The 26229-nt window shown below is 63.0% G+C and overlaps 1 protein-coding gene across 1 annotated transcript; it reads right to left on the bottom strand.

Annotated features, from left to right (window-relative positions):
- On the bottom strand, positions 1-25624 carry PDXK (pyridoxal kinase). The gene is made up of 11 exons (XM_057697566.1): positions 25354-25624; positions 11251-11305; positions 8152-8256; positions 7483-7566; positions 7055-7101; positions 6292-6377; positions 5319-5364; positions 3288-3399; positions 2216-2352; positions 731-797; positions 1-498 (listed from the first exon to the last, which is right to left on the bottom strand). The coding sequence occupies exons 1-11, from the start codon at positions 25438-25440 to the stop codon at positions 386-388; spliced, it is 939 nt and encodes a 312-aa protein (XP_057553549.1). The 5' UTR covers positions 25441-25624; the 3' UTR covers positions 1-385.
- Between the last annotated feature and the right edge of the window lie 605 nt (positions 25625-26229).

The raw sequence follows: 26229 nt of genomic DNA, 5'->3' as shown, positions 1-26229 counted from the left end.
TGGACATAAACACGAACCCCAGACCCGCGCTCAGAGAGGCAGACGAGGGGGCCTCCCCAGGCCGGGGACACACCACGTACCCCGAGCCAGCCCGGGGGGGACGCCCCGGAGACGTAAACACAGAGCTGGTTTGCTAGGGAGACCCAGGAGCCTTCGGGGGAGGGGAACTAGGGTCCCAAGTGACAAATTTCTGTGATCACTTTGTCATTTTTAAAAAGCACGACCAGCACATTTTCACAATTAAAAGACCAGTGGATGCTGGACACTCATGGAAGAAAAAAAATCACGTTTCGGTCACAGCTCTAAGGCAGACGCGACATGTTTCACAAGGACGGAAACAGAGACACCTAACACTGGGCGCTGAGGAGGCGGGTTCGCGCGGGCCTCACAGCACCGTGGCCTGGACGACAATCACTGGGTCCTCGATGTCCTTCTTGCTCTGAACCATCCTCAGCTCCAGCTGGGCCGGGCTGGGCTTCAGTCCTTCCCCAGCCTTGGCTGCAGAACAGACAGAGCGTTACTGATGGGAGCGGAGCCAGAGGAAGTCACCCCGAATCCCTCTTCTCCTTCCCCCGCCTTTGCCGGAGCCCCCTGAGTTCCCATCTCGGCAGGGAGTGCCACACGCTGCCCCCCGCTCCAGCCCTAAAGGCCAAGGCCAGGGGGACGGCGGGAGCCACGGCCCCGCTCACCACGCGGCTCTGCACCCCTCCCGGGTACTGAGAGGTGGTACCTTTTGCATACTTGATGGTCCGCTGCAGGACGTGGTGCATGGCCGACACGGTCTTCTCACAGGCCACCTACAGGGAGGAGAGGACACTGAGGCCCCTGCCCACTCGGGGCTCTCTGCACCGCCCCCCCGCCCCCCCCATGCCTGGACGGGACTGTCCGCTAAGGCACTGGCTCCACGATCACACGGTCCCCCCACTACAGCCGCCGCAGAGAGGCCTGGAGAGCTGAGCAGAGGGGTCTGTGTACTAAGTGCACCACAGGCAACTCTGTCAATACTGCCGGGCATGTACAGGTGCTTAATAAGCGTTTCTGGAATAAATCAATTATCAAGAATCCACATGGGAAAGAGCTGCTGCCCCACAGTTGGCCAAAGTCATCACTTGCTGGCCTCTCAGCGTTAAACACTCAGGGCTGGACTTCCCTGGTGGTGCAGTGGTTAAGAATCCACCTGCCAATGCAGGGGATGTGGGTTCAAGCCCTGGTCCGGGAAGGTCCCACATGCCGCGGAGCAACTAAGCCTGTGCGCCACAGCTCCTGAGCCTGTGCTCTAGAACCTGTGAGCCACAACTATTGAGCCTGTGTGCTGCAACGACTGAAGCCCACGCATCTAGAGCCCATGCTCTGCAACAAGAGAGGCCACGGCAATGAGGAGCCCGCGCACCCCAACGAAGAGTAGCCCCCGCTCGTCGCAACTAGGAAAAGCCCAAGAGCAGCAACAAAGACCCAACACAGCCAATAAGTAAATAAACAAACAAAACGAAAAAAACCTCAGGGCTTAGCAGGTGCTGGGGAGGCAAGCGGACTCCCGCCCGGGCTCTGGCACCTGGGCTGAGCTGAACCCGGGCTTGGCCAAGGGCAGCCCAGCGAGGCTTATCCGGGCACCAGCTGGCCATGAGGCAGGTCTGTGCTCACCCACCGCCCAAGGGAGGGGGAGGAGAAACAGGAGAAGGTGGGCCTCGAGTCACAGCGCTCACCCCTGAGCCTTGCAGGTGTGGGGAAGGGCCCCGTCCCAGCCCTGCATGTCAGCACACGGCGCTGGACACCCCGGGGTCCTGACCAGCGGGGAGGGGGGCACTGCCCCCAGGGGAAGGAGGCCGCGCAGAGAGCGGCCCAGGGGTGTGGCTGTGACCCCTGCGCTTGACTGCGCGGAGCAGTGAGGACCTCACACCCCAGAGCACCCACCCGGCCTCGCGACTGCCCCCCTGCCCCGCGGGGCCTGGGCACACGAGGGCACTGCGGACACTCACACACGACGTGGGGGCACGGACGGGGGACGAGCCCTAGGAGGCGGCGGGTGTCCAGCACGTCTGAGTGCAGCCCTGTGCTTTAGGACGCGCTGTCCCTGGAGCTCCCTCCCGGGTGCTGCTTCCAGACCTGAGGATGCAACACCCCTGCGTCCTCCGCGCAGCCTCCCCTTTCACCCGGCGCAGGCCGACTCCGGCTTGGAACACGTGCTCCCGTTTGCGCCCCGTGGCGCGCTGCTGACCTTGAGGTTGTCAGGGTGCTTGTGTGTCCACGCCAAGAGCATGGCCGCGAAGAGGTCCCCGGTGCCCACGAAGGCCGCGTCCACCCTGTGCATGTCCAGGCGGATGCGCTGCGTCACCACGGAGCCGTCGGGGGTCCCTGGGGGCGAGAGTCCGGCAGCTGGGACCCAGCCCTTGGCCAGCAGGGGCCTCACAGCCTGCCCTCCCCAGCACCGCCTCTGCACAGCATCAAGGGGCTCAGCCTGCCGGGATCCCCAACGACCCCCGCTGACTGCCCGTCTCAAGGGAGAAAGCGAGAGACTGGAGCCCCAGGGGGCCACAGGGTCAGGGCGGCCTGGGCGCACCGCGCAGCCTGAAAACCAGGGGCCAGCACACACGACGTGAGGGGCGGGAGCCGTTGTGGGGGGGGAGGTGGAGCTGTAGGGACCGTGCGAAATCACTGAAGTGGGGGCGTGTGTGCAGGTCTCAGTGTGTGCAGGTGCACGAGCATCTGGGAGTGTATCTGTGAGTGTGTAAGTGTCCTTTCGCGCAGACAGAGGGAGAGGTGAAAGCTACACCTGGGACTGCTCTCGGGGCAACGGGTGTGACCCCAGCCTTCTGTGTCACTTCACAATGTGGCATCTGCGTAATCAGACGACTGGCACGGCAGAGAGTGACTCGTCCTCCCAGTGATGTTGGCATCAGCTCCGAGGTGGGGGGTGGGGGGGACAGGCCTGTGGACACCTGGTTCCCCAGGAGCCGGGCTCCAGCCGGGCCGGTCCACAGGCCTGTCCCCCCCTCCCCCCCACCCGAGCCTGTGAGAGGGGTCGTCATCCGAGTGCTGCCATGAGGTCACGGACACCTGCCTGGTGACCACGGGGGAGCAGTCAGCACCCGCGCTTATCACACCCGATTCACGGAAACCCCTCCTGAGTCTGTTTTCAGTCTGATCTTTCAGAGGCGTCTCGCGTTCAGGAAACTGGCCACCTGCTGAGTCAGGCTTGGTTTTCCCTTCCACTGAGCCCACACCCCGGAAGCCTCAAGGGACATGCGGCGGGAAGGCGGGAGGGAGCCGGGGGCCGGGCAGGGACTCACGCGTCCTCTGGCTCCCCAGGGCGATCAGGTAGTCGCTGCCCCGCGGGGACGGCAGGTCGGAGCTGGTGATGACCACCGTGTCGGGGCCCATCGTGTGCAGCACGTCCATCACCTGCTGGGCACGGGGTGTGCGTCAGCCGCGCCTCGCCACCCGCCCCTCAGGTTCTCACAGAGCCTGCCTGGACGGGACGGAGACGACAGAGCCCCCGCCCCGCCCCCACCCAGCAGTGACAGCTCTGCCAGGTCACAGCCGCCACCCCAGTTCCCTCCAGCCTCAGGTCCACAGGGGCACACCTCCTGGCCCCACCCTGCGCCCGAACCCCGGAGGAAGGAGCCACCAGCCAGGCCGCATCCTCCGTCACCTGGGCTCCAGGGCAGTGAGGGCCTCGCCTGCCAACCACCAGGCAATGGGCGCTTCCACCCCGTCCATCCCGGGAAGCCTCGCACGTACTCCTTTATCCATTCAGCACCCACTGCCCCCTCCCCAGCGGCACGCCAGGCAAAACGCTCGCGGGGGTGACTCGGGCTCAGGAGGGTGCCAGCTCAGCCAGGCCGGGAGGCGGGCGGCCCCGTATCAGGCAGGAGCGACCCCACTACTAACACCTCCGCGTCAGCCCAGGGCCTGCGGGCCGGGGAGGTGACCGGCCAGAGGGTCACGTCGTAATGAGGAACGGACGGCTCTTTAGGCGGCTTTTTTTCTTTAAAAAAAAAAACACTTGTAGGTGGTCCTGTGTTCCTCATGCAAATGCCTCAGAGAAGTGTCTGTGATCACGCAGGCAGGGACCCCCTGCCCCAGAACGGAGCACAGGCTGTCCCCTGCCACACTCACACTCGTGCACACATGCACACACACGTGCACATACCCTGAGTGTGAGTACATACACCCTGCACACACACACACACACACACACACACACACACGGGACCACCAACCCAGCGCCCACCCTAACCTGGGTAACGTGAAAATTCGCAGGTTCCGAAGGTGGGTGGGTGTGCTCGAGACGGGGTCCACCGTGCCCTCAGCTCTGCTTCTTTCCCGCCCCAGGGTCCCCTGGCTCTGGGACGCCACCGCTGTGCCAGCTCAGAGCAAGGCTCTCGGAGCAGGGAGGGCCCCCGCCCTGCTCTCCTGCCCCAGCGGGCCCCTGGCCTATCAGGGCAACACGCTCGCAGCCCCAGGGCCCAGGTGTGACCATGACGGGCCACCAGCTCTGACCCAGGGACCTAGCTCCTCACAGTGTGTTTTCATGAACCAGAAAGTGAGCTCGGCCTCTGATGAGGCCCAGACGCGGAACGTGTGAGGCCCTGGCGGCCCCAGGTGCTCTGGGCACGCAGCCACCTGAGGCTTCACCCCAGCAGGAGACCTACGGACCCTCCGCAAGTCCCCAGGGAAGGCTGAAAAGAGCTTTGAAGAAACCTCGCCTGGGGCTGCGGCGTCAGCTCCTGCCGGAGAGGCCCAGTCCGCCCTTCCCGTCTGGAATCCGCCTAGAGGACTCCAGAAACGCCCCCCAGCCCCCCACAGGTGAGGCTCCATTCTGTGCAGGAAATCCTCACACCCACCGCACACGCGCACACCCCCCCGCACACGCACTCTCACACGTGTACGCAGACACATGCAGAGACTGTGTGATGCCCACAAGGCCCCAGAGGCTGGGGCAGAGGCAGGAAGGCGTTCCTCCTGCAGGTTGCAGGCAGAGCACAGGCCTGTGGCCATTCTGGACTTCTGGCCTCCAAAACCGTGAGAACAAACCTCTGCCGCCCTGAGCCACTCCGTCTGCGGCACGTTGCGTCGGCCACCCTGGTGGCTCACTTACGGACGCTGTGACGGGCAGCGGGCGACCCAGACCCAGCAGGCACGGAGCTGCAGGGGATCAACCAAGTGGCCGAAACGGAATTTACAACACATTGCCGGGCCCGCCAGCCGGCTGCTGGCTACGGGGGCGCCCGTCTCCCATGCCTGAGGGCGCGTGCCTGGCCCCACCCGCCGTGGGCAGTGCCGCCCGTCCCAGGCCAGGTGCAGGGAGGTGTCCTCACCGCTAACGCTTCTTCCTGGCTGTGGATCTTTCTCCCGCTCAGCAACCTGGAGGGCAGACAAGCACAGGTGAGCCCCAGGGCCCCGCACGCGCACTGGAGAGCCCTCCTGCCCCACAGGAAACTGGCCTGGCACCTGCCGGCCATCATGGACCAGGTGGCCACTGTCTGAGGACGCCGTGTCTGGGGTCGTTATTACCGAGTCAGTTTTCACACATCCCAGGGGCAGGCTGAAGTGCCAGATTGCGGTTAATGTCTACGTGTAACAAAAGGGAAGGATGGTCGTGCATGGTCACAGCACGTGCCGCCAGCGAGGGCAGCCAGCATCCTCGCACACGGCTGCAAACCTCAGGGCTCCACGTTCACACGGACCGCCTAACGTCAGGGGCCCCTGGGTGAGCCGCCGTCCCCCAGGATCGATGGGCCCGGGTCAGGGAAGCCCAGGGCCCCAAGCGTCCAGGGGCCCCGTCCCGACTTCAAAGGGTGGCCTCGAGGCCAGGGGAGCCACTCCTCACTCCCTTCGCACCCGGCAGCCCCGTCCATCAGGCGGGCTCAGGCGTCCAAGAAAGGCCCCCGGAAACGGGACACTGAGCAGCGGGGCCGGAACAGTCCTTCTAGCCTCGTGTAGAGACTTGGGATGTGGGTGCCAGAGCTCCAGGGTGGCGGCCCCGTCAGCTGGCGTGGGCTGTCCGTCCCGTGGCCTCTGTCGGCCACGTGCACCCTCGGCCACCAGAGCAGCTCTGCCCCTTTCTGTCCCCAGAGGCTCTTGCTGTTTGGGGGTCCGCACGACCACAGGGAGTCGGGGTGACACGGCTGCCCACGGCTGCGGACGACCCGCGCCCGCTCTGGCACTCAGGAGGGCTGGCAGCTCCCCGACACAGGAGGACGCGCCCCGCAGACTGGGGACGCCCTGGCACGGTCCCTGTCACTCTCCCTGTGGAGGGTCGGACCGCTCCAGTCAGTTCAAATGACTTACTCAGCCTCAAACTGGTTGGGGGTGATGATGTCTGCAACGGGCACGACCTTCTCTCTGTAAACCGGAAGGAGGTCCTCGGGGACGTACTGCGGGGAACAGACAGGCACAGGGTGACGCGTGTGCGGGGCGGGGGGAGGGAGGCCAGGGCAGCTCCTGTTGTGGGGACCCCAAGGCTTCAAGGGGTCCTGAGCCAGGGCGGGGGGGAGCCCTTCCACCCTGAAAAGCCAGGTCAGGTCCCCACCAGGCGCCTCCCGCCCCCTCCACGGGACGACACCACCCGCTCTACCCAGGCCAGGCTCGGCAACCCAGGCCCACTGCCCGCTGGTGTGCGGCTGGGGGGCCGAGAGTGACTTTTACAGTTTTAAACAGTTACGGGGGAAAGTCAAAAAGAGGAACTATTTTGTGACACACGAAAATTAGAGGAAATTCAAAGCTCAGTGCCCACACGTGGAATCTGAGTAGAAAACAGCCATGTTCTCAATAAAAGGTCTTAAAAATAAAAAAAAAGTTAAAAGAAAAAAGTTCAAAGGAAAAAAACCCACAAAAACTGCCCATTCTTTTGGAAATTATCTGCGGCTGCCTGAGCTACAACAGGGACGCATGGCCCTGAGACACCTCCACCGGGGCCTTCACAGAAACCTCTTCTGCCAACCCGGGCCGCTGCTTCCCGACAAGGACACGTCTGCACACGCACGCGCACCGTCCCGCCCAGAGTGCGGGCGTCCGCAGCCCCGGCCACCCCGGCCACGCGGGCGGCACTCACCATGGAGCCTTCTCCGTTCCACTTGTCGCCCATCACCGGGTCGCACACTGCGGACAGAGGGCAGCTTTCAGCAAACGCTGTGGCCGTTGTTCTGCTGCTAAGTTTCACACACGCAACGAAAACGGGAAGAGCGCAGCCTCCCCTCCTCACTTACCTCCTTACCCGGCATTTCGCGTTTTGCTGTCCGGGCCGGCCTGGGGAGTCCCTCACCCCACCCCACCCACCCCAACCTGACACGGACCGCAGCCGTGTGCCGCCTGCTTCTCTCACCCCCCCCCAAACGCCAGGTGCACCGTGAAGACGCCTGTAAGGCCCTCGTCCCCCGAGGCCCAGCTGCTACAGCGCTCATGTGCTGGGAGGGGCAGCATGTGACACTGGGGTGCCCGGGAGGAAGGAGGTAGATGCCGGCTGTCGGGCCCAGTGCCTACCGTACACGAGCCTGGAGTTCTGCTGCTTCAGCTCCTGCAGGATGTCCACCACCATGGCCAGGAAGGACTTGTCTCGCGTGTACCCTTTGGGAGGGACAGAGGACTCTCGTCAGCCGACCACGGCGAGAGGAGAAACAGCTGCATCAGGCCCACCCGCCCGGAGAACGGCGGGCAGTGCCCAGTCCTGCGGCCGCAGCCAAGATAAGACGTGTCCCCACAGCCATAGGCACCCGGGACACCGGGCATTCCCCAAAAGAGATGGTGATTTTTACACAGAAGGAAGCAGCCGTGGGAGTACGGGGATTGTTTTCCTTCCTCTTTCCCGTGTTCCAGAATCAGCACGTTCACCTCTAACCTCGTATCTAAATGCACCCACGTGAGTTTGTGAGTGAAACCCACACACCACGTGGCAGCATGTTGCTCACCTGGCTGTGCTTGTCCCAGACCTCTTCCCAGCACCCCACCTGTCCCCGGCCACGGGCACGGGAACCCCGGTGTGGCCACATGGCACAGCCAGGACACCGGCGGCCACACCACGGACGTGGCGGCCACGCTGCGCTCCTGGCGGCACGACCATCCCGCTCGGGGGAGGACCGGGCAGCAGCCTGGGTCAGGGGTGCCCTGGGCCTCCCCGCCCGCCCCAGAGGGCGCCCCCTCCCCGGGCCTCACCCGTGAGCACGTAGTCATACTTGTTCACTTGGTTCAGCTTCAGCCCATCGTACAGCTCGTGGAGCTCATCCGCGTTCAGCACTTGGCCCTTCCAGTGCGAGTAGCCTGGCGGGGGGAGAGCAGACCACACAGGCCCTGACGCGTGGGGCACGCGGGTGACAGCCCGTGTGCTGGGTGAGGTCACCCAGGCACAGCGCCTCGGTGCCGCTGCTCCCACCCCACCAAGCACATCTGGCTCCAACAGGTTCTGGAGCTGTTATCACCGAGTCGGGGCCCACCCTCCCACCTGGTGCAGCGAGGACCCGGCTCTGCAGCCCCCAAGGACGCCCGTACCGCCTGCGCTGCCCTGGCAGACGGGACGCAGGGCTGCAGGACGTCTCCCCGAGCTCCGCGGGGCACCTGGGGGCATCCCCATTGCATCACGGTCCCTGGCGTCGCCAGGCTCTACTGTGCACGTCCCCCACGCGGGCTGAGCTGCTAGAAAACTGTCATCTGGGCACCCAGCGGGCAGGAGCTCCTCGCATCCCCCCCTCCACTCAAGGTGAGGTTTAAGTGATCCAAGTCTTGGGTCAAATCCTGACCAAGAGCCAAACGTGAACTAGAAAGAGGCTGCGGCCCGGGATCTTGCGTCAGGCACCCAGGTGAGGCGCCCACACGGCACCCGGGACCGCCCACCAGGGACAGCCTGCATTCTGCCCACGGCAAGCCCATCCTGGGGGCCACCATGCCAAGAGGAACGCCTCGAGTGGATGGGTTTCTAAGCACATAAGGAGACGCCTCGGGGTGGGGGGGCCGGTTTCTAGGACAGCAAAGTTGAGTACAGAGCTCAGGAGGCAGGTCGCGACCACGGCCCCAGCCTCCCCTGCAGGTCCTGCTCGGCCGGGCTGTGGGCCTGGAGAAGGGGTCGCAGCGCCCTGCCAGCGCCTGGGGTGAGGGCTCTTTCCCCGCAGAGAGGCCAACACCCAAGACCACCTGTCGATGGTTCTCCAGGACCGCATGGCCTCTGGCGGACCCCCGCGAACCGGTCTGGAGGGCCGGGGCAGGGAGGGTCCACCAGTGACCCACAGGTGACCCATCCCTCGAAGGGCTGTCCGCACGGGCTCAGGTGTCTGCTAAGAGCCGGCGGCCTCGGCTGCGTCCCTGCAGGGGTTGCAGCCACAACAGCCCGCTGGCCCAGGGAGAAGGAAGAGCGGTGCTTCCCACCCCTTGGTTTCCCAAACGTCCTTCCAGACGTGGTGGGTTTGACTCCACTGCACACATAGTGCACTCTTGTCCCAGGGCTGCTGTGACCAAGAATCAGCGGCTCCCACGGTTCTCGAGGCCACAGCCCGGGATCACGGTGTCGCAGGGCTCGGGGCTCCGAGGCTCCACGGCCGGCTTCTCCCGCACCCTTATCTCCTCCAGGGCACCGACCAGACTGCAGAACGGCCACCCCAATGCCCCCGTGTACCTTTAACTGCCCCTCGAGAGACCTTACCACGTCTAAGGTCCTGGGAGGGAGGACTCTGACCCGTGAACTGAGGGGACACCATGCAGCCCGTGACGTGCCGTCAGCCCCCGCCAGGTCCCAAACACAGGGCACCGCCCCCCCCCCGGGGGGCCAGACTCCTAAGGTGACGAAAGGTTCGGGCCCACACCTTTCCGTGCAACCCCGCCCAGACTCTCCTTTTCCACTCTCAGGATACCCCCCCGAGTCTCCCCACAGGAGCACGCAGACCCTCTGTCCAACCCACTCAATGGACAATTTACAGATGAGAAAACAAACGTCGCAGAGGTCGAGCCCGTGACCCCAAGGGCCCCCGCTCCTCCCTGTGCGTCTGCGGCAGGCACTCGGCCCTGCTCCCCTGAGGGGCACCACCAGGCCTGGCAGCGGGTCACACCCCAAACGCCACGAGCCTCGACGGTTGGCCCCGCCCCATCCGCCAACCTCCAGCCCCGTCCAGTTTCTTCCAGCCGCCCACCCGAGGGCTTGGATCTTGGGTAACAGGAAACCCTTGCTGCAGGAGTAACCACAGCATGTTGGCCGTGGGCAGGGGTGGCTTCAGACCCTGGGCTGCCCCGGAGGGCGGCGGTGGGGAGGCACTCATCATTTAATGTCTAAGCCCATTTGGCTCTTTCACTTAAAAAAGGCGGGGGGGGGGGGGGGGGGGAGGGGAACAGAACAAAAGAGGGTTGTTAAAACAGCCAGTAAAACCCGTACGCTCCGGGGAGGTTCACTGGATTGACAACTTTTGGGGATGTGTCCAAATGTCACTGTGCCCAGCACACTCAGAGAGCAAAGCAGGAAAGGATTTTCAGTGGGGACTTAGCCTTTTCATCTGAACCCGAGTACTTCCTCCCCAGCTGGCGACTTGTAACACCCCCTCCCTTCCAAGAGCCCCACCTGCGAGAATCAGGCTGCGGGGACGCACCCTTCTGTGGATCTGGTCGGCCCTCTGCCAGCTGTTTCTGGGACATTCTGTGCTCTGAGATTCCGTCTGGGTTCAGAGCAATTTCAAAGAAGGGATGTGGGGACGTTTCCAAGAACGGAGAGGCTTTGTCCCCCAGCCAGCATGAGCTCGGGGACCCCAGGCCACGGGGGTGGGGAGCCTGAGGCCCTCGCCTGACACCTCAGGGGCTTTCCGAGGGCCATAACCATCATGCCCCCTTCAAGCCAGCAACCACGCAGCTTTCTGTGCACAGAAATCCTTGGGGTCCCCGTGCACGAAGACACACACACACACGAGCTCCCCGAGGCTCTGGTTTTTAATACAGAAGATCGGGATCTGCTCTCCTCCCAGCCCAAGGTGTTACCCAGGTAGAGGGGCCCGGAGCAGACGCCGGATCACCTTCCTCAGCTCACGGAGGAACCTGGGGGGCTGAGAGGTCACGTCACCCGCCTGGGGTGTCCAGCTCCAAAGCAGCCAAGCGGATTCAAACACACAGCTGGCAAACGTGGGCCCCCACCCCGCCCCGCCTGCACGTGCTGTGCCCCTCGGCCAGGACCACACCCCCGGCCTCGGTCCCACGTGTAAGACGAGGGGTGGCCCCCGATTTCTAAGGGACCACTTTCCGTGTCCACACTCAGCTCTGCGAGGACAGCTGTGGCTGACAGCTTACCTGTGTGGTTTGAAAACTGGACAGAGTTCACGGCGTCCACCTCAAACCCCAAAACCTGCAAAACGGACAGAGGAGGAGCGGGTGTGAGAGAGCTGGTGGGCTTGCAGTGACCCACAGCAGGTGCGCGACATGGCCTGGGGCAGGCTGGAGGGGCCTCGCCGTGGCGGACAGGAGGCGGGCCTCCCCAGGTCAGCCTCTGCACGTGCACATCCACTGATGTGCGTGGAGGTGACGGGAAGCGTGCCGGGGAGCGGGCAGCCCCGAGGGCCGGGGCTCGGAGGCCACTGCCCACCTGCGGGAACGCAACACATCACTTCTGGAAATGCCACCAAACGAAAGTGCTCAGAGAGACCAGCGAGGCGTCCACTGCCCCACAGAGAGGGCAGTGAGGCCATCTCTGTTCGACCCCACCCTGATGGGGCACACGGCCAAGGGCTCCCACGGGCCCCCGGGCGCCTGGTTTGCAGCCCCTGCATCGCCACGTGCCAGCTGAGGAGAAAGAAGTCCCCCAGCCCGGGGCCAAAGGTCCCCAGGTGACAGCAACCACAGACCCACTGCTGGACAGGGGAGGGACCCCACACCGCTGGCCAGCCTCACACGGCCCCGGCTCGGGTCACCCGGCCGCCAGGGCCCGGCCCTTCGCCTGGGCCGCCAGGTCCTCCAGAGGCGCTGGGGGCAGAGCAGTGAAGGGAGGGGAGGGGTGGTGCTCGGATGCCGAGGGCCCACTCGGTCCAGGAATTCACTCACAGCAGTCAGAGCAGGTGACTGGAGAAAGGTAAGGCCCGCACTGGGCCGAGAGCCACAGTTACAGAGCAGGCACCCCCTTTCATGACGGGGGCAACGGTCATGTCTCCAGGGGCCAGACGTCTCACAGCCTGAGGCCGACAGCTGTGCCCTGCAGGGGCTCCTCCTCCAGCTCACCTCCACTTTCCTGTTCTTCCACCTTTAACAGGTGTTGGTTCCCTCCGGTGAACGGAGGCACCGGTCCCTGCGGATCCCTGGGGGGAGGGGCCACATTCCCTGGGGGGCCCCCGCGGCCCTCGGCCGTCAGCGGGGGTGGGCATCAGGATCCCCGATCGCTGCCAGGCCCCACCGGCATCACCGCGGGAGGACCCAGGACAGCGGCCCCGCGGCGTGCCCCCCCCACCCCGCCACGCCCCCGGCCTCTCAGAGCATCCGGGGGTCGCGCTGCCGGGCCGGCTCGGGGGCAGGGCTCTGTGCTCGGGGCACAGCCGGGAGGCACCCCCCACCCGGGCGAGGCCAGACACCCAGGAGCCCACCCGGCGCGGGCCGCGCCCGGCGGTCACCCCGAGGGGCAGAGAACAAGCGCCCGCCTCAGGCCTTCTTCCGTGCCCCACCCCCGGCCCGGGGAGGGGGCTCACGTGTGGACGCCGACCGAGACCCCCTTCCCAACCCCGCGCCCACACGCTCCGGGCCAGCCTGAGCGGACGCCGCGTCAGCACGGGGCTTCGCGTGGGATTCACGCCTGCCGGGAGCCGCGCCCCGCAGCTCCTCCCACCCCAGGCGCTGGCGTGGGGGCTGAACTGAAGACCATGCCACCCGCCAGCATCAGCCACGCCTGCAAACCACGGGCACCCCAGCACCTCTGCCTCCCCGTCCGTCTGCTCCCCCCACCCCCCACGGGCCACCAGCACGGCCTCCCAGCACCTCCCACGTCCCCCACCACGTCCCCCCTCCCTGCCCGAGGGGAGGGCATCGCCGCCGCAGTCCCCACCCAGGGCGCGGCGCTGGGCCACACGGCTGCCCACTCGCCTGCACCCGCCGGCACGAGGCCACGGGGCCGCCCGTCTGCCTGCAAGGGACCCTCCTCCTCTTCTGCGCGCGCCCCTCCCACCTCACCGCCCCCCGCCCCCCCGAGGGGGCTGTGAGCCCGTTGCCTGGGACACGGGGCAGAGCGGGGCCTGATGAGTATCGCCTCACACATCGGTCTCACCAGCACGTGGCTCTACCCCCCAGCCCTGGCCCAGACCCCTCCGTCCCCGCCCCCCACCCCCAGCCCGGTCTCAGCTGGGAAGTTCACCTCGGCTCCGGCCACGCCACCGGAGACCCCACCAAAGCAGCCACACAAGTGTGGGAAGCCGGCAGCCGGCAGGGAAGCGGGAGGCAGTGCCCTGTGGGGTCGGAAGTGGGGGGGCCGGGAGGAGTCAGGGGCTCCCCCTGAGCTCAACTGCTGATGCGGGAGGAGGTGCTGCCCAGCGCGGGGCTGGGAGGGGCAGCGCCTCGGAGACCCTCTCCCTCCGGGAACCCACAAAAATGAGGAGGGACCCTTTTATAACCGATCCACGAGGACAGAGACACGGAGGAGACTCAGCAGGTGAGCAATTCCACAGACAGACACTGCACCGTCCAGGTGACTGCAAATCTCAGTACCTGGGAGGGGATGCAGGTGAGAGTGGGCCCCTCACCTGCGGGACCTCCCGGGGAGGGTGAGACAAAGAGGGAAAGAGAGAGGATGGGAACCAAGGCGGATGCTGCCCCGGGGGCCCCATGCCTCCGCCACTTTGCCCTGGCGTTCTGCGCCGTCCTGTGCACCAGTAACTGCCCCAACCCGCCCCCCTTCACCTGAACACCAACCCTCAGGGCTCACCTCCAAGTACCCAAACAGAGGCCTCTGGCCACCAGGAGAGCGTCTGCTCCAGGCGGCAGGGGCAGTGGGTGGGGGAGGGGGTCGGCCTGGGTCGAGGACGTGGGCCACACCCAGCTCTGCACGGGGCGGTGGTTACCCAGGCGTGCTCCCTTTGTGAATTCACGGAGCTACACACTTACGACATGTGTTTCAAAAGTCTTTCTAAAAATTATGCCAGCACTAGTTGGACTTAAAGTAATAAAGCAAAAGTCAACAGTCTTCTTACACTAGAAAGTTAAAGTTGGCACTTTGCAAATTTACTTGCCAGATTTCCCGGCCCCCGAGACAGAGCTCGCAGTACTTCACACCCCTACATTCTAATCAACTCTAAGAAACAGATTTGAGGCAGTGAGACAAAAACCCTGAACATCCTGCCAAAACACCCCGCTCCACGGCTTCTGGACGCATGGGTAATTCAGCCTTGCGAGCTGGCACACAGCCCCTGGGCTGGCATCTCCATTCCACATACCAGAGCTTATGAATCCGGATCACAGGCCCGTGTGAGGCCCCCATCAAAGCCACAGGCAGGGCTAGGGCATGCCGCAGAGAGACAGGGCACAGGGCCAGGCTCCAACACGGGAGCCCCTGCACCCCATAGAAAAGGAGGCGCCTGTCGTCAAAACCTAGTCTTCAGCTCAACAACCCCCCCTTTGTGCTCAGCTCGGGGACCTGGGGCTGCGACCCCGGACATCACAGCCCTGCTCAGCCTAGGGCCCCCGACACCGGACACTGGGTGGGGGGAGACCAGGACACGGGGAGGGTCCCGCTCCGGCGGCTTCCCCAGCACCGTGCTTCTTCACCCGCATCAGGGGGGCCCCCAGAAGCAGCTGTGGTTTTTCTATTGCTCCCAGCACCCCCACCACACGGCCCTACACATCCTCCCTCCCCCAGCTTTAAGTCCCAACGGTAAGTAGATCAGGTAGGGGGTCCCGGGAGAAAGAGAACCAGGCGTGGCCTCCTTGACACGGGAGAAGCCATTCCTGGTCTCAGCCGTGGTGCGCCCTAAGCCTGGTCACAGGTTGTCTCTGAACAGGCCTCAGTCATGAATCACCCTAAGGGAACAAAAAAGTGCAGGAACAAGCCGTCATTCAGCTAGAGCGGCAACAGCAGAGTAAACCAGGTGTGAGGACGGCAGCTCCACCGCCCCGCGCCCAGCCCCGGCCCGGCCCGCACAACCCCTTCGCGTGTGGAGGAGCCCCCAGGGGGCCCAATCTGCTCACACGCACCCTTTAGGAGCAGAGTTCTCCCCTCCCAGGACAAGAGAAACAAAAGCAAAACGAAACAAATCGGACCTGATCATAGTTAAATGCTTCTGCACAGCAACGGAAACCAGCAACACACCTGCCCTTTCTTTGGCCTCCCCTCTCCCCCAACCCTGAATCCTGTATCTGCATCACAAAACCTCCCCATCAGCAGAAGCCCCTGCAAGACTCTCCCAGCGTCTACAAGACACCTCCTTAAAGATAACCTTCCTCCTCGATCTTGTGGGGGGTCATGTGGATTATGTAAACTGTCAATATTATGACATTTGATGTACAGCTGTCTGTCTCAAAAAATTTATAGAACTGCGCCTTGACTTCTAACAGACAGGATGGTCCTCAGACCGTTCTGAGATGCTCTCCCTGGGTTATCATCCTCAAATTTGGCTTGAATAAAAATATACGTTTCTGGGCTTCCTAGGTGGCGCAGTGGTTAAGAATCCGCCTGCCAATGCAGAGGTCACGGGTTCGATCCCAGCTCCAGGAAGATTCCACATGCCGCGGAGCAACTAAGCCCGTGTGCCCAAAAAAAAAAAAAAAGTTTCTTTCTTAGAGTGACATTAATTTTCTGTCAACAGAAGCAACCTGTCCATCAAGAGACTACTGGTTTAAGAAGATGTGGTGTGTGTATATATATATTAATTCAGTCACTCAGTCTTCTGCTGAACTCAGATTTATTAAGAGCCTACCCAGTGCTTGGCACTTTTCTAGGTCTTGTGAAAAGAGTTGAACAAAGTAAGTTTTTTGTTCTCTTAGAGCTTATTTATGTACACACACAGACACACACAAAATGGAATATTACTCCGCCTTAAAAAAAAAAAAAGAATGAAATAATGCCATTTGTAGCAACAAGGATGGCCCTAGAGATGATCACAGTAAGTAAAGTCAGTCAAAGACAAAATTATACGATATCACATATATATGAATACTACAAAAATAATACAAAGCCAGAAACAGACTCACGGACACAGGAAACAAACTTATGGTCAGCAAAGGGGAAAGAAAGGTGGGGAAGGGATAAGTTAGGAATGAGAACACATCACTGCATATAAAATAGATACACAACAGGGATTTACTGGATGACGTGTTCAATACCTTCTAGTAAGCTATAATGGAAAATAATCTGAAAGGATACACACATATAATGAAGTCACTGTGCTCTACACCTGAAAGTAGCACAATGTCATAAATCAACTATACTTCAATTAAAAACAAGCAAAGCATGGTAGAAATAGGGACACACGCAGAGAACAAACATTTGGACTCCAAATGGGGAAAGTGGGGGGGGGGGAATGAATTGGGAGATTGGGATTGCCATATATACATTGCTAATAAGAAAACAATATCAAAGTGTACACTTTAAATATATGCAGTTTATTGTATGTCAATTGTATCTCAATAAAAGTTCTTTGAAAAAAAAAAAAAAAAACAAGCAAAGCGGCGTTCTCTGGCTGGGGCGGAAGAGGAAGCCAGCGCGTTCGGGACGAGGGCCCGGTGCCCTGGTGGCCCGAGCTGAGGCCGGCGAGGAGCGCTGCAGCTGTGCGGCCCTGAGGCCGCGAAGCCCAGGAGGGTGTCCACTGCATTCACATCAGCAGGTTTGATAAGCATCCCACTCACATCCCCTATCAGTTCACCGCACTTCCCGCCGCTTCCCGCCGCATCCCAGGCTCAGGGGCCCACAAGCCTGTCTTCCCACTCAGCTGGCAGCGGGTGGCCCGCCGGGTGGAACTCTCACAGCGGCGAGAAGTCCTGCCCCACCCCTGCCAGTGTTTCACCATTTACCAGCAACAAGACTCACTTTAAGAAAAAAGAGGAAGAACTGACTCGTTCAGCATGGGGAGGAGAGGGGAGGGGAGGGAGGGGAGGAGAGGGGAGATACGGGGAAACACCCCCCTCCCCGCGCTGTCCCCAGCCGTGGGCCAGCCAGGGGCAGGGGCTCCTGGAATTCTCTGCTGAGAGGGCCCGAGAGGGCCCGGTTCAAGTCCTCACTCCCATCCCTGGAGCCTCTGTGCCACCGCTGCCCTCGCCCCAGGCCCCCAGATGCACCCCACTGACCCCCAACCTTGGAGGGCTGCGGTGGGACGCAGCCCAGACCCCAGGCTGCCACCCGTGAATTCCACGCTGCTTCCGGAAGCCCCCACAGCTCGGATGCCTCCGGCCCCTGTGAGCCCCTCTCCTCAGTCTAGCACAGGGTCTCTTGGCCTCGAGACCCTGTTGGAAACCTCGCCCTCTCTGCCTCTGCTCAAGTACCCAGACGTGGGGGCTTTTAGGAGTTTGGGGCTGCATGCCACTGTGACCCCCTGGGAGCAGTCCATCACCCCAGGGGCCTCTGAATGCAGGCTGGGGGCCAAAGCCTGGCCTCAAGCTCTGCCTCAGAAAGAACTAGAGCCTCAGACGAGACGCCCCCACGACCGGCCGGCCTGCTGCCCATTGAGGTCATGCAACTCGGCTCAGCGGTGAGGAAACCTGGCTCCACACACCCACGTGAGCACAACTAATGCTGGGGACACGGTTACAGAGCCTGAGACCCGGCAGGGCCACGGAGACGCACATGCACTTCGGGGAGGTCCCGGCATCAGACAGGCCCTGCTGCTCGACCCCAGGACTGGCAGCCTCAACCCCGAGAGAGGTGCTCGCACCAGGGAGAGGGAGAGCACGTTGAGATGCTCCAGAGGCGCCAAGGGCCGCCCACACAGGTCCCGCCTCCCGCAGACCTCGGCCCGCCTTTCCCAACAGAGCACCCTCCTGGAGGGTGGCTACCACCACGTCTGACCCCTCGGCCTGGGGGTGACACACGTTCCCAGCTGCCCGGCTGGCCGCTGCGTCATCAACCCCCCGCTGAGAGCCAGGCGGACACGGCGAGCGCCGGGTTAACTCAGCAGAGCGCGTGGACAGCAGGAGCCGGGAAGCCCAGACCGCATGGTTCCTCTGGGCGACGGTCAGTGCTGGGCAGCCAGACAGGGCACATCGCCGTCTCCAGAAACCCTCGCTGTGGCTTGTTGCGCAAGACCTCCAGTCACTCTCCTAGGAGACCAGCACTAGGAAAGAGGGGCCACGAGGACGCCCCCTGCCGTGGCCAGGTGCCCCGGTCCCTTCCTCCAGCCGCCCCCCGGTCAGCCCTTCCCCTCAGCTCAACTCCCACCCCCACTTCAGCTCCGATGGGAGCTCCTACTGCAAACAGCCCTGTGTTCCCCGAGGCAGCCCCACGTCAAGGCCACCTGCACCCCACGTGCTCTCTGCCCTCGGCGTCACAGCCCCGGCCCCAGCCTGGCTCCCAGCACAGCGCACCCACCCCTGGCTTCCAGGCCCCGCACACGGACCGCTTGGGTTCAGCTGGGCTGCACCGCAAAGCCCTAGGAGAAGGGGTCTTCCCCGAGCTCCCAGGGGCCCTGGCGACAGACCTGGGTCAGGGTGACAGCTCTGGGTCAGCAGAGGGGAGGAGCTGCCCCTCCCCAGCGGACCGCGCAATTCTACCCGCGACTCTACCCCGAGGCCCGAGGCCCCACGTCGCTTTCCTCTCTCCTCAAGAAACTCCATGTATTCTGCTCCTTGGTGTCACTCTTCCAGATCACTCTGTGGTCTTATTTCAAAAGCTCCGTGTGGGTGAGCACCAGGGGACAGCCAAGCCCGAGCCACAGGGCCCCTGGGCCCCGCTGTGTGTGGTCACGGAAGCCACCTGCTCCCAGAGGCGCCCGCCCCTTCCAGAGAGGTCCCTGTGAGGGGCGGTCACTGCAGCGCGACAGGCCCCCACACACTGCAGCAGCGCCACACCACACAACTGCACAGGCGCCCACACGCGTCCACACCCCCCCGAGCACGCACATCCACGCTCACGCACACACCTACGCACACCAGACAGTTACGCTCTTGCTTTTCTACATGACAAGCAAAGAGGAATAACAGAAATCTCACTTCCAAACTAAGAAAGAGAGTTAGAAAATCAAGATAGTAAGCAATTCTGGACCTTCCTGGGAAAATGTGAGGTAGGAGAACTAATGAAGCCACACCGAAGCCCCAGGATGGGACACACTGGGGTGAGACGGGGACTCCCGGAGGCCACGGGGGAGCAAGTGATCCAGGTGGCCTGCAGAGCACAGACAGCCCAGAGGACGGTCACCGGTTCCAGCCCGCGGCGGCCCCCCAGAAGGGCTGGGGCCTGAGCGGGGCCGCAAGCGGGTGTGCTTTCGGCTGTCAGCTCTCTTGCACTGTTTGCCAATGTGTGTGTCACCGTGAAAAATGCAAAGGCAGGAACTCTATCTTTTAAAGGGCAGGTGACATTCTTCCAGCATCTTCCAAATGCAGTTCTGCTGGAAAAGGTCATTTTTATCCTAGGAATCCTAAGGAAAAAATGTAAAGACTTTCCAAAGGACCGGGTATTTTAACCACGAATGAAGACACCCTCTGAAGAAGGCCACCTTGAGGCTCAGAGGGTTCCTAGCTGTGAGAGGCTGGACATAAGCACCTTAGGGTCTGAAGCGCCTCTCTGGAGCCAGGCACGAGTCCCTAGGCTATGTTGGGGTGAGTGGCCCACACGTGCACGTGTCTCCTAACACCCCAGGGCCGGACAGCTCTGCTCTGCTCCAGAGGGGAGGTGGGCCAGGCATCTGCGGGACCCTCCACCTCTGCTCAGCTCCTCTGGCCACGTCACTAGGCCAGGAGGGGTGTGGATCCCGGTCTTCAGGCCAGGGACCTCTCAGCACCCCTGCGGCCACCTGCCTGCCTCTTCCTGCCGGATGTCTGAGCCAGTCCGCTGGCAGACAGGTCTGGCTTTGAGGGCCTTGTACAAAGAAGCAGAATCTCCACCCGGGCCCCCTGGAGGTCTCAGCTCTGCTTCTGCAATGAGGGGCAGGGGATTCAGAGAGTGGGCAGGGCTTCTACAGGCCCCAAACTGAGATGTCCCCTACACCATCTTCCGGGCACCTGTGGTCTTGCCTTCCCATCTCAGCGACACGGTGTTTAAATGAGTTCTGAGCTAAGGCCCAAGTCAGGTTCTCAAGGCCACAGAATCCCATAATGTACTGTCCCTCCCCCAGCATGGCCCTTCAAGGATGCACCGTGAGCCTCCGGTGACCCCCAGCAGAGGTCACACGTGCCCAAAGCAGCAGTGCCAAACTCCACACACAGACTCAGAAGGAAGCGCGCACCATACAGCTGGCACGAAGCAGCTATCTCCCTGCCAGACACCTCAGATGGGCTCGTGTGCCCAACAGAGCGGCTGCTGGCATCTGAAACGCTGGCTACCCTGGCAGGAGAAGCACCTGGCGGCCGGGCTCGGAGGAAAGACACAGGAACCACGGCTGAACGGGCAGCCTGCCGCCTGCCAGTGCCGTCCTTCCCAGAAAGGACAGCTTTTGGATGTTGTGTCAACCTCTGGGCCTTTAATTAAACCCCCGATCTGTGCCACTTTTAAAGTTCTCTGAACAGGCTCCTTCTAACCTACAGCGGATTGAACAGTAACCCCTAAAATACATGTTGGCTGGGGACTCACGCACGTACCGATCTGGAAATAGGGTCCTTGTGGTATAATCAACTTAAGCACCTCGAGCTAAGATCATCCTGGATGAGCTGGACACCCAATGACAAAGGTCCTTATCAGAGACACACCGGAGGGGGCCACGCGACAGGAGGCAGGGATGGGAGGGGTGCTGCCACCAGCCAAGGACAGCCGAAGCCCCCAGGAGGCAGGAAGGACCCGCCCCTCCAGCCTCTGGAGGGACTGCAGCCCTACCAACATCTTGATTTCAGACTTCTGGCCCCTAGAAGTGCGGGAGGATAAATCTGTGGTTTTAAGCCCTCCGTCTGTGGTGCTTTGTTACGGCCGCCCCAGGAAATTCACAGAAGCCTAAGTCTCCTGTACCTGCTGAATTTTCACCAAAATGGGAAGCAACAGGGCAGAAGTGGGGCTGCGGGGCTGCTGGAGGATGGGGGTGGGGGGGGTACAAAAACAAGGGAGAAGCTGCTGGATCAACGGGGCTTGCAGACTGTCGTCCCCCCAACCCCCCCCACGCACGCAGAGGGGGCTCGGAAGAATCACACTCCCAGCCGAGAGCAACGCGAGGTTTTCTACTTCCAAGAGGAAATGAGCCCCCCAGAGTTCAGCGTGGGAGAAGGTCCATCACTCCTTCCCTTTTCTTTCCCCAGAATCAAGGCCTGAGCAGCGGGAGGGCGCCCCAGAACATGCCATGGCCTTGACTCGGCAGTGCCGTCTGGGGACAGGGTTTCAAAGGCCACGAGCCCGCCCTCGCTCTCCCTGCTCCCTGCAAAGGCGGCTCGTCCTGCCCACGCGCCACCTGCTGTGTCGCTGGTCACAGTAGCATGTCCCCCCCCGCCCCTAGAGTGGACTTTTGACTCTGAGCCCAGAAACAAATCCAACACCGGCATCCAGGCTCTGGTCCTTGCTCTTTCGTCTACCATTTTTCTCGGCCCAGTGCGCGGTGGGGACCTGACAAAGAGCAGTCTGGGAACCAGCGCCCTGAAGCCAGGCTCGCAGGCTTCCAGCGCGACAACTCTGGGCCACGTCCCCCCGGGAGCAGGGAGGGGGTCCCCCCGCATCGGCCCCGACCATGGGCAGAGCTGCGTCCAGCAGTGCCCTGGGAGCCTGGCACCGTCTGATTGCCGAGAGGGCTGTTCTCACCGTGCAGATGCGGCTGAGAAGGTCTCAGGAGGCGCTGCCAGTCCCTGAGCCGGATGCCAGGACCAGGGACAGCAGGCCAGCCCCCACAGGAGGCCTCTCCACCCCCCACAAGCGCATCTTCCCATCTCGCCAAGTCTGGGGGGGGGCCCAGCCAGACCCCACCTTCTCCTGTCATTTCCAAGTGCACTTCCCACACTCAGCTCTGTGAATACCCACGCCCTTGGAGTCTCCAGCTGTGCTCAGACTACGTTCTCCTTGCAGCACAGCTCTGGGAGTTAGGGCACGGCTGGCTGGATTCAGGGCAAGGCCGTTCCAGGCTCCACCCACCCCCAGCCCATCCCGGGCTGAGGCTGGAGCAAGCCGCGCGGACCTCCCTGCCTCTCCCAGCTCGGACCTCCCTGCCTCTCCCAGCTCGGGCAGTGCTCACACGTGGGACCCCGTGGAGCACCCTGCAGTCCTCACAGGAGCTCCGCAGCCAGCGTGCACAGACTCACGAGGAATCTGGGCTCAGACAAGGCAGCACTAAGTGGTTAAGTGGAGAACGTGTCCAGCGAGCCAAGGAATCTCTGCAAATTGTTCTTGTTATGGGCTGAACTGTAGGCCCCAAGCCGGACCTCAAACAGGGACCCTGTTAGTGCCTGCGCCGCGAAATAAAGTTTACTGCCTCACAAATCCAGAGGCTGGAAGTCCACCATCAGGGCGGGCGTAATTCGGGGCAGCATGTTCTGAGGGCCACGCTCTCTGCCTTTCTCCCTCTCCTTAGGCCTCCCCACCCCCCAAGACTACGTCTTATTTCTGTAACGAGGAGGAGGGAATTCGGACAAAGGACACGGGTAAAGGAGTGAGGAGTGCTGATGGGGGTCCTGGCCCCCCGGAGATGCCCCAGACAACCCTAGCTGCCACTCAGCCCGACCTTCCTGTCTGGTCTCTCTCACAGTGAGGGGTACGAACAGCACCCCCAGGCACTGGGCTACCTCATGCAGCAGCCAGCACCTCCGAGGCACCTCCCAGAGACGTTCGCCCTCCCGCTGTTCCCCCGCCTGAAAACGACGTGCCCATTCTACAGATGAGGCAACCGAGCACCGGAGGGTTCAAGGTGGAAGGTGACCTCTTCAAGGTCACGGGCTAAAGAACTGCCCCTCCTCCTGGGCCTCACAGCCTCCAGGGGAGTGTGAACAAAGGAAAACAAAGAGCCTGGCTCACTGACACAAGGGAACTGTTCCACTGATACAAAGGTTAAGTCTACCCCAGGGCAGCACCCACCTGAGGAACTCAGGATAAAAAAACCTGGGAGGAGGCACTCTGTGCTTTAGGTAAACAGGCCCTAAGACAGTTAGAGGCCTATCTCAAAATTTCCATGACCCCAAATTCCTGCCTCTTCCTATACTTAGAAAAACACTAAAATCATTAACTTAAGATATCTGTTAAAAGATTAAGTAATCTTTTACCAAGATGTATGCCTGACTGCATGTACTTTTCAGCCAAAAAAAAAAAAAAAAAAAAATCACATAAAAACTGGCTTCTCCCCAGTCTCTTCGGAGCAGCGCCCTGCAAGGCCTTCTCCTGGGCTACAGTCCTCAGTATGTTCTTGAATAAAACTCAAACTCACAACTCTCACAATGTGTTTTTCTTAAAGCAGACAGGAGGAAGTGCAGGGATGGATTAAATCAGAAGCAGAGACGTTGCCCCCGCCCGGGGGATGACAGGAGGGAGGCGACAACCCCCCACCTCTGTCCCTCAAGCCCCCAGGTGAAGATGTTCGATACTGGGCACTAGGGAGACCCCAGGTAAGAACCGAGGTTCAGTCCTTCAGAGGCACTTCCCCAGGTCAGTGGTCCGGAGGAGCACCCCATCAAGTAATTGGAAAAGGACACATTTCTCCTGCTGTTTTGCATCCTGACCTCCAGGATGCCTCCTACTCTGGGCCAGCATCCCGTACTTGTGGAAGTTGAGGGTAAGTGCCTGGAAATTCAGGAACAAGGTGAGCAGAGGAAGTGTGCCCTGGGGAAAGAGAAAGAAGGGAGTGGCGGCAGGTGGGTGGGGAGTAGGCAGAGGCCGAGGCTCAGGGAGGCCAGCAGGGGCCCGTGCACCTCTGCACACCTGCACACCTCCGCCAGGGGCGGCTCTGAAGGCTCCCTCCCAGCAGGGTGTGGCTGGTACCGCTATCTGGTGGGAACTGCCTGGGATTCCACCTTCCCAGCTACCCCTGTTTTAGGGGCCCTGCACGTTCCCCCCCAGCCGTAGTCCCCCTGCAGTGGCCCTACCCAAGCAATCAGTGACCAAGAGCTGCAGCCTCGCGACAGACCCCATGGTCTGCGACCTCCAGAAAGGCAGGTCCAAGGACCTCACGTTATCGCCACAGGTGCTCACCGATCAGGGGCGGCCGGGCAGGTCACTCGGACTTGAACCCTTGTACCTTTCCACCGGGTCTTTGTTCCACTGTTTCCTCCTTGGGCAATGGGCATGCCAGCCTCAGGTCAGCCCTCAGACTCTACTGAGGCGGTTCCAACCCTCCCCAGGGTCCCTCCAGCCAGCCCGCACCCCACAGACCACTGTCACTGGGTGGCCCTTCATGTCCTCGAGGGCCCAGCACGGGGACCTAGCACACACAGCAGGGGCCGGAGACGGGCTCCTTGCTCGCAGATCGGACCCTGGGACAACTGGCCAAAGGTGAGCGGTCCAAGAGAGCCACCATCTTGCCCAGACGCCCAGCCCCCTGCTAAGACGACAGGGCAAGGACGTGCCAGTGACCCCGAAGCAGCCACCCCACCACGACACCCCACTGCACCCAGGCCTCCTCCTGCCCCTCCAAGGGCCGCCCATCCGTAACCTCGGGGCTGCGACAGGAAGCAGTGGGTGCCCGAGAGACGGCGAGCCCCTCACCGAGGACAGGGTGGGGGGAGGGGGGTAGCCCGAGGTGGGAGGAGGCCCGTGGGCATCCCAGGAAGGAAAAGCGGACACATGAGACAAGAGGCCTCTATAAGCCAAAGCCCGCAGGGGCCTCAACCGGCCTCTGAGCGTCTCTTCTTCAGAACAGCACCGGCAGGTAGGCCCTCGCCCCACCCCCTCCCGGCGACCACCTCCCCGGAACGGTCAGTCGCAGGCCGGAGCCCACCCTTGCCGCCCGGGGCCTCACTGCGAGACCACTTCTCCTGCCTCCCAGCGTCCCGACCCACGGGGGGCGGGGCCGGAACGAGGAGCCCACCAGGTGAGCGGGGCAGACACCTGCTACCCAGCGCCCTCCTTCGCAGGGTCTCGGGCCGCTGAGCTGCATGTTCTCGCCCCCAGGGTCGGGCGGGCGGGAAGGGGCCGCGGCCGGCGGGTGCGCGCAGCTCGCGCCCGGGGGCTTCCTTCCAACCCAGCGCGCGCATCCCCGCCGCATCCCGGCAGCAGGGGTCCCGGTGCTGCCCCGCCCCCGCCGAGCGCCTGCCCCCCCCCCCCCCGCCCGCGCGCGCTCGGGACCCCGGGGGCTGCCCGGCCAAGGTCACGCGGGCCGGCGGCGGCCGCCCCTTCGCGGGCCCGCACGGCCGGGCGCGGGACACCGCCGGCTTACGTAAGCCTACCTGCAGCGGGAACGTGGCCGCCCGGTTGCCCACGTAGCCGCGGACGACGTGGCTCTGAATGGAGAGCACCCGGCACTCCTGCTCCATGCCGGGCCTGCCGCGGCGGCGCGGGGCCGGGCGGGCTCAGCGTCTCCGGCGCGCGCTGGGGCTGCGCTCCGCTGGGCTCCGGCCACGCTCGGGCTCCGCTCCGCTGCGGCCCGGCTCGGCGCAGGCGCTCCGCTCGGACGACGGGCCGCCTCCCTCTGACCTCAGCGCGGCTGGGAACCCGCGGGTCCCGCGCTGCGCCGGGGCGGGCCGGGGGCGGGGCCGGGGCCGGGGCGGGGCGGGGCATCCGCGCGGGCCCGCCCTCCCCGGGGACCGGGAACCGCCGAGCGCACCCTGGGCCCCGGCGCCCGGTGCACGTCACTCGGCGCTCGCGGCGCAGGGGCGGCCCCTCTCCGGAATGGCGGCTTGCGCTTTCCGCTTCCCCCGCAGGGCTCTGCGGCGCCGCCGGCCTTCATTCATCGGTTCCTCGAGCCATTCGTTCACGGCGCAGAGGCCCGCCCCCTGGCCCCGCGCCATCGCTCTAACCCCGCGGCCCCGCGCTCCCCGGCGCCGCTCCGACGGGCACCCCCACGGGGGAAGCGCACGGGGCGCGGCGCCCCGGGAGTGGGCGCGGCAGGGGTGCCAGCGGAGGGGCGGCCCCGGGCTGGGAGTTACCGGAACCGCGCTTCCTGGGGGCCTGTGGCGCGCAGGGCCTGTTCCCTGCTCCGGGGCCTGCAGGTCCCGGAACCCGCGTGCGGTCCACGGCCCCTGCGGCCACCGCGCGGACCGGCGCTAGGACGCAGGAGCCCCGAGACTGCCCCGCAGGACCAAGGACCCAGGCCCACCTTGCCC

This window comes from Hippopotamus amphibius, chromosome 10 (genome assembly GCF_030028045.1).
Source record: "Hippopotamus amphibius kiboko isolate mHipAmp2 chromosome 10, mHipAmp2.hap2, whole genome shotgun sequence".
NCBI classification, from domain to species: Eukaryota; Metazoa; Chordata; class Mammalia; order Artiodactyla; family Hippopotamidae; genus Hippopotamus; species Hippopotamus amphibius.
The sequence above is the reverse complement of the archived record's forward strand: the minus strand, read 5'-3'. Positions and strand labels throughout refer to the sequence as shown.